Source organism: Hibiscus syriacus, unplaced genomic scaffold, assembly GCF_006381635.1.
Source record: "Hibiscus syriacus cultivar Baekdansim isolate YM2019G1 unplaced genomic scaffold, ASM638163v2 tig00109971_pilon, whole genome shotgun sequence".
NCBI classification, from domain to species: domain Eukaryota; kingdom Viridiplantae; phylum Streptophyta; class Magnoliopsida; order Malvales; family Malvaceae; genus Hibiscus; species Hibiscus syriacus.
In genome coordinates, this window is record NW_024062542.1 from 995,491 (window position 1) to 1,004,036 (window position 8,546).

Sequence of the window (8,546 nt, forward strand, 5' to 3'; positions counted from 1 at the left end):
TATTATTATTTATTGTCTTTTACTCTTTTTTATAGGTGCTATGTATGGAAGCTTGGATATGTTACTGTTATTTTTTTTTTGTGAATTTGAGTTTTGTGGTACATGAACAGGTAGATTGGAATATTTTGTTGCTGGATTTTGTGTTTTCTATGGAAGATTTACCTTTGTATTTTGAGTTTTGAAACACTACTTTTATGGCAAAAGTTGTTGTTTTGCTTTGGGGAGGATTGTAAATGGGTGCCTGCTGTGGGCGTATGTTTGATCTTATGTGTTTAGAACCTGTTATACAACCATAACTACTCTTATATTCATCCTATAAAGTTTCTGAAATGAGTTTATATTATCATAAAAAAAATGTATTGGTGATGGTTGATTAAAGAGAAAATTATTTATATATTTTAAATGTAATATAAGATTTTTGTAGGTTCAAATTCGAGTTCGAGTTCGAGCTTGAATCGAGTTCGAGCTTGAATCGAGCTCAAAATCGAGCTTGAATCGAGCTCAAAATCGAGCTTGAATCGAGCTCAAAATCGAGCTTGAATCGAGCTCGAGTCTCGAGCTTCAATCGAGCTCGAGTCTCGAGCTTCAATCGAGCTCGAGTCTCGAGCTTCAATCGAGCTAGAGTCTCGAGCTTCAATCAAGCTACTGAATTTTTTTTTTGAGTTCGAGCCTTTTCGAGTTCGAGTCGAGTTTCAATATTATCTTTCGAGTTCGAGTCAAGCTTGAAAATTTTAGACTCGCGAGTTTTCGAGTCGAGCCTACATTTAAAGTTTTCGAGTTCGAATCGAGCTCGACTCGGCTCGTTTACACCCCTAGATCTAACCAATGGCATCCTATTATTATGGGGGGGGGGGGTTGGTTTCCATAAATATGTAGTAATATATTTCCTACACTGAATTAGTGATGGTTGATAATGACGAAAACTTTAAGAACCAATCAGCTTTGTCCATCTGGCATATCCAAGGATAATAAAGAAAATCAACAAACTGCCCCCGGTAATACCTGCAACAAAGATTTCGAATATCCCATCCATTTTATACAATGTACAAGGGATGTTCATACCAAACCACCCTGATATCAAAGTTTCAATACTCAGGGCAAATGAAAATATGGTCAATGTCAATTGAAGTTCAATGAGTTCATTTCTCTGGTTGTCGAGTTGGATATTGACATAGTCTTCCGTATCGTCGATATATTCACGAACCTGCGAATCGAAACAAATGAAATGATACTCGGAAACCAAGTCAATGAGGTGAAACGAGATGCAAAATTACTCACCGATAATATCTTGTTACGCATTCGATCCAACCGCACGAAATAAGCCTCGAGCAACATCTCCAAGTCCTCGACGTTGTTGTCGTCGAAATAGTGGCTGATCAAACTCACTCCTATTCGAACCAAGTCGAGGTAGACGGGGTGGATGGTTACAGATGGTGTTTGAAAATTCATCTCTCGACAGAGACTCCAATTGCAGATTGTGAACCTGCTTTCTTGTCAAATACAAATGCGCCATATCTTCATTGTCATCCAGTAGGTGTTCAATTTCATCCCTCACCTGGCATTATTATGTGGATCAATGTTTGAAGAATCATATACTAGTTCATCCAACACATAAGCAACAACAGGCATAAAAGTTATACCTTTTGTACACGAGCAAGAAGATGAGTGAGGTTGCTTTTAACACTCCGCACATGCTCGAGGTTCTTGGTGCTGACATTTCGAGCCAATTCGTCCAACACCGGATAAGAACCCATTTCGAGGTCCGTGACCTTTCGGTCCAGAAATGAACAGACGACCTCTAACGCTATCTCGAGAACCTGAAACTCGAATGGAAGCTCGCACCGAAAGCCCTCCATCGGTTCCGGAACGGGCGTCGGAACACGGATTTCACTTTCACTTGCATCTATTGTTGTCTTGAAAGCACTTTTATGAGGAAATTGTTGTATTAGTTTATCCACAAATTGAAGAACTTCATGTTGGAGAGGATCCAGTATAAGAACTTCAGAAGCTGTGACTATAGCCTTCACAAACTCTAAATTGACAACCATTGCTTTCTCCCTGGCTAGGAAAAGGTTACAAAAAGAATCTCAAAAAATTTCTTAACTAGTTCAAGATAATAATAATAATGATGACTAGAAAAAGCATACAGTTATTCACAATAGTTTGATGCTATATATCAAGATCATGAAACATGTCGAGGTGCAAAACAGATCGGAAATTATGAAAAATAATTCTCCGTTTCAAGATGATGACATCTTTAGAAGCAATCTTAATGAGTGTAAATGAACGAGCTTGAAAGTTGTATTCGAATTTGTTTATTTACTTTTAAAAGTGTTAGTGTTCGATTAAATTTTCAGTATTGTGTCAATATTTGTTTATTTATTTTTGAAAGTGTTCGTGTTCGTTCGTGAACATATTCCTTTTAACATTAATCATGTTTGTTTAATGTTCAACAACTAACACGTTTTTATCTTTTTATTTGCGAGTCAAAGAAAAATAGTGAAACTACTCTATTAGTCTTTAAATTCCTAAGGCTTCACAGTTGAACACCAAACTCACCTTATATTTAATTTAATTCCTATAAAAAATAAAAGGAAAATAAAAGCCGAGTAAACGAGCTTATAAATGATCCAACAATCGAGCTGATAAACAAGTTGATAAACAAGTTACTTCTTGAACATAAATTAAATAAATTCACCTTAATTCATATTAGTTCATTTATTAAATGAATATCAAAATTTTGTTTATTTTCATTTATTTATCTTAATAAACAAATATAAACGAATGATTCACTAACGAACGGGTTAAAGTTATGTTCATTTAGACCCTGCTTCAAACCAGAAATGACCTCTTTCGTACGGTTCTAGGAATACCCGAATTCATATATTTGTACGAATTCATATATTTGCTTAGCTTGCAATATGTAAAAATCGATAAGTTTTATCGTACGACAGTCTTAATATATTATTAAGAAAAAGTGTAATTGATTTTATTATTATTCTTTAATAAAACTGGTAAAAAGTTATATAAAGTATTATTATTTCTACTTAAAACATTAACGCTTTTTAATATTTTTGGTAAAATGTCTAATAATAATAAATTCGATAGAAAAAATAATGTTTTAGGTATTGTTTTACCGGAATCGTTAACAAAACCGGTACACACCCAATAATAATAAAACCGATAAAATAATAATATTTTCGGTAATTTTTAATTGATTTTATTAAAAAAATATTATCAAAACCAAAAACATTTTTTTTAACCTTATATTACCGCACGTGATACTTTTCCGTAAAAATCGACTTAACCACAATTCCAATGATCGATACTAAAATCAACTGGAAACAAACATCTTAAACATACCAATAATGGTAGAGGACTGAGAGAAGAAAGGGCCAAGAATCCTCAAATCTCTAGCAGGAAGTGAAGCTTTTTGAATAATCGTACTCTTATCGTATTCCACCAATTCTGAAGTCCCCTTTGAGTCGAACCTCATCCATAGCCTTGCTCCGGTAGCCTTCGCCGCCAGCCGCACAACACCGCCATTAGAATTAGCCGAGCTCGGAGGCGGAGTTGAAGACGAAGCGACAGCTCCGATGGTCAGCAACGCTGGCGATTGAGCGGACTTCTTATGTTTCGAACGCCGTTTCCGACTGGAGGAACGGATGAATGAGAACGGATTTTTTCCCATTGAAACTCTCTCTACTACTATTTTTTTTTTTTTGGGTTTCTGAGTTTGAATTGAATTAAGGGGTCATGGAAATTAATCAAAGCATGGAGCTCTATCCATTTTCTTTCCCGATTCCACCTCTTCTTCCATTAACGAATCAATTTCGGCTTTTTTTTGGGGTCTATTGTTTTCAGGCGGCAAATAGTGGGGAAAATTGTTTGATCTTATAAACCAACAATAACGGTGCCCCTGCTTTGACCTCCCCCCCCCCCCCCCTATATCTATAAAAAAAATTCAATTAAATAGTATGATCAGTAACAATACTTATTAATTGCATTAGTAATATAAAACTGATTTTTAATATATATTTAAAAGCTATATTTATTGAAAAAGAATGTTAATTTATTTGGATATAAAAAAAATTATTTAATACATATTTTGTATATAATTTATCAATAATTAATGATTTAGATCATAACATAAAAAATATAATTTTGTTATGATGAAATGAATATTAAATTAATATCTATCAACAATTAATTGACTTAATGGGATAAAATTTAGGTAGGTAAAGTCGTCTCATAATAAATTTTTATAATATTTGATTTAGATTAATCGATTAACATATCAGATACTGATAATTATATAAAACTAATACTAAATTAAAATCATGTCTGTCTCCAAAAATCGATCCAAATTTCGTCGCCAACGAGTCTCAAGTTCATAAGAAACGCTATATTATGCTGCTCAGGCTTTTTGATGCCCTAGCCTCCATTACTTGGTGATTAACAAATACCATTCCATTTAACTAGTTGAAGAGCCGTGGACTTTGGATGGTGATTTTAATGCTATTATAGACCTTCAGAGGGGTTCGACTAATAGAAGCGACAATAATGGTTCGATGGAGGGTCACAAATGAGTATTTTCATGGACCGGGGGGAACTTGAAGCAATTGTTAGATCAGTTTCTGTGCAATGGAAGCTTCATGGTTCCTTGGTTCTTCATATTATGTGTTGACCATAGACCTATATCGCTCAATACCTCATCGGTGTCCGACTCATAGTTGATTAATCGGATCAGATACTACACTTTTATTTTAAGAATAACTCTCTCGACCCAATTTATTCCATTCAGAATTTCAATATTTAAACTCCTAATCTTATTTCAGCGATCTAACAGCTCATCTCGCTTATTTTTCAAGTGAATTAACTCAGATAAAGAAAATCAATTTTCTAACCGAACACAGGATAAAAATTGATGATCAAATTAATGAAGAATAAAAACAAAGCTAACATGCATGGCAGCTACCGTGCTAAGCAGTACAAACTTGGAATTAGTGTTTGGTAATAAGCATGGAAAACAACTTACATATGCAATTTTGAGAATCCAAAATTTATACTCAAAGTACATTAAAAGATGTAAAACAGAAGATACCGGAGGTAAAACTATGATGCTGAGAGAGGGATTGGTTTTACTGCATTTTGAATTCGTCGAAAAGCTGTCTTTACTCTCTCCTTCAGACCTTCGTTTTCGCTCTCGACATCCCCGCTCTGTTTATCAAGATGAGCTACATTCCCATCAACAGTTATCAAAAGCTTCCCGTTTTCTCCTAATTTGACATCCCCAAAGAGTGAAACCAGGAGAGCATGAATAACCTTTTCTGCCTTCTTCCCGTTTTCTTCTTCCATTTTTACGTCCTCAAACTCAACTACTATCTTAGGGATCTCCCGAGTAATGTTCAGAACCAATGCCATAACAGAATCTGATACCATGTCACTTATGGGATCTGATGTCCAATGCAATGAGATGTGCTTATCTGAATCCTGCTTCACGGTCACTCTATCGTGCACTCGCAACATTGGAACCCCAGATTCTTCATCTGTTGAAGATTCCACACTCTCATATATCTGCTCAAGACGATGCTTTATCACACCAAGTGCACCGGTGAAAGGGATAGTAATCCTCTGAGTGATGTTTGCGGTTGAAAGCTGTGAGAAGATATGGAGATCATCGGGAGCCATTATCTGGTATGTGAAACCTTTCTTAACCAGAACACCACTAACAGTTTCACCTACTTCTGGGGTCTTTTCAGCCAGTCTTCCAATGGTCTTAGCCATTTTCTCGGAGCTAAAATACATCTCAACAGACTGACAATTCTTCGGGGTAATAATTTTGGTGTTGCCATCGGTAAACTCGGTGATAAGCTTTTGTTTGAGTCTTCCCATCTCATTTGCTTCTCCATGAACAAGAATTATATTAGGAGGCATAAGCTCCTTTAAGAATGTACTTGTCTGAGCATAGTCTGCATGGGCAGAGAACGAAATGTAATGAACCTGCATGTGTAAGGGAGCATTGAGACCATTCATGAGTGTCACTTCCTTCGGTTCATTAATAATCGTTTTTGCAGGCGTCCCTTCGACAACATAACCAGGTATAACACATGCATTTTTCTTATCGGAACACCACTTGTCAAAGAGTTGGCGTGACAGCCCACTCTGAAGACCACCTGGACTTGCCATTACAACAGATGGACCTACATCACTAAATTCCTCGATGCTATTTAACGGAGAAATGTGCTTGAACTTGAAGGGGTTTGAGTTTGCAAACTGGTTTCGAATTCTCTCATTCATGGACAGTATGTATGTCTGATAAACAGCCATGCACTTTTTGCAAGTGGGGAAGCATAATATATCGGAACATTATGAAGCTCAGGGTGGGTTGACCAATACTCATCAAGAATCAACAGAAGTTCCTGGGCACGACCAAGGGCAAACGCTGGGATTAGAACACGACCCCCTTGAGAAATCGTAGAATGGATAACATCAGTAAATCGCTTCTCCCGAATGTGTCGGGGTTGATGAAGCTGGACACCATAAGTGGCTTCAATTACACATATATCAGGAGAGAACTGTGGCAGCTCAGCAGCACGGAGATGACGATCTTCTTCACGAGAATAGTCTCCAGTGTAGAGCACTCGTACACCGGCAATGTCAACCATAAACATAGCAGCACCGAGAACATGCCCAGCAGTATAGCACCAGAACTTAATGCCATTTACTTCCACAGTTTGATGAAAATCAATAACCTGCAGGTTTTCAATCAGATAATTCGAAATGACTTCAATGCAAATCTAAAAACCCCAAACAGGAAACGGAAAACCAAGAATATATACCTCAATTTTATCCATGGAGCGGTTAATGTCCTGTTCATCGAATAACATGTCTTCAACAGAAACTTTGCTCACTTTAACATAATCAGTCAGAAGAAGCTTATAAACAGCTTTCGTTGCATGAGTCATAAAAACTCTACCTCTGAATGTGGTCTGATCGAAAATAAGAACACATTAGTTCTTAAACATGACCAGGTAATTACAACTTATACAATGACTTTACTCCCAAAGAAACAAACCTTCTCTAGAAAATATGGAAGGGAAGCAGCATGGTCCAAGTGAAAGCTGAACAAATGGAAAAAGCAAATGAAACGTATAACAGTTAAACTGTACCAAGCACCAAATTTGAACCATAAATGAACACAAAATAAAGGGAGAAAGCCATACTGGGTGATAAGAAGAACATCTATTGTTGAAGGATCAATCTCATCAAAATAAGGCAAAGCAGCCATACCCGAGTAAGCAGGATGAATTCCACAATCAAACTATCATTTAAAATGAGAAACAAGAACGATTAAGATTATAAACAAATTTCAGAAGTAAAATAGAACAAAATATGCGAACAAAAGGATTAATTAGCAAGCATACCAGTACAGTTTTGCTTTTGTACGTCATGTAAACACAAGAACGACCGACTTCATTGCCGGCGCCTAAAGGAGTAAGAGTAAGCTGATCTCCTTCTCTCATCGATGGCGCATCTCTTCTTTTGAGTGACGGTGGCTGCCCCGCTGAAGCCATTTTTTCCCTCTCTCAATAAATGGAACTAGCCTTCGGACAGAGCGTTTCGTTAAGAATTTTAACAGTTAAACAGATTGGAAAAGCAAAACTAAGATTAAAGAGCTTGCAGAGTTACAGATCTCGAAAACCCTAACTAAGGATCAGATCTGATTCCCAGGAGATGATTACGTTGCAGACAAGATTTGAAATTAAGCCCAAACTCAAAGCCCCATATTCGACCTGTTGGGTTGGACTAAAAACCAAACAAAAACAACAACGACCACTGTGGTCCTCAATCGAAACCACGATCCCCTGATTCTAGTCAGAGACGTGATATGCGGCAATGCTATGATTAGTCCATATGAGTTAGTAAAACTCGGCTTAATTAAAAATAATTATTTTTCACTCAATTCGACTTATAATTTTATAAGTTTAAATCAGTCTTGAAAAAACTTCAAATAAAGATTTTATGTTATAAAATAAAATTCGAATAAGTTGAATTTTTTAGTAATTAGTAAATTGATTTTTATGTTTAAATCGAGCCCTCAATTCTGTATATATATATATATATATCACATATGAAAGACTGAAAAAATATGTGTATATCATATATGATTATATAAAGTAAGTTAAATTAGAATCAACTAGTATATAACATTATAAATATTTACAATTAAATTTAAACAGAAACTCAAAACACTTTGACTCGATTGGAAGAATTTTCAAATAAAACTTGAATTGTAAAATAACACTCGTCAACTCGACTAAATTTTTTACTCGAATGGACTCGATCGGATACTCACTACTAATGATCGGGGCTAAAATATGTTTATAATTTTTTTTAAAAAAAAACATAGATCTAAACTCATGCACCCGTACATACATTGCTCGAGTTCGAATCACTAAGGGAGAATAAAATTTCCTTAACCATCTGAACCACTCCAAGAGTCATATGTTCAAAAATGTTAAATTAGGGGAAAATGACTATAT

General features: G+C 35.8%; 1 protein-coding gene and 1 pseudogene across 1 annotated transcript; both read right to left on the minus strand.

Annotated features, from left to right (window-relative positions):
• Nucleotides 1–884: 884 nt before the first annotated feature.
• Nucleotides 885–3,859, minus strand: LOC120211186 (annotated as a pseudogene).
• Nucleotides 3,860–4,913: 1,054 nt separating this feature from the next.
• On the minus strand, nucleotides 4,914–7,716 carry LOC120211224 (cleavage and polyadenylation specificity factor subunit 3-I-like). The gene is given in 6 exon segments (XM_039209821.1): nucleotides 4,914–6,341; nucleotides 6,344–6,755; nucleotides 6,843–6,992; nucleotides 7,079–7,124; nucleotides 7,227–7,324; nucleotides 7,428–7,716. Coding segments are annotated over 6 exon segments (2,082 nt in total). The 5' UTR covers nucleotides 7,578–7,716; the 3' UTR covers nucleotides 4,914–5,115.
• Nucleotides 7,717–8,546: the final 830 nt, after the last annotated feature.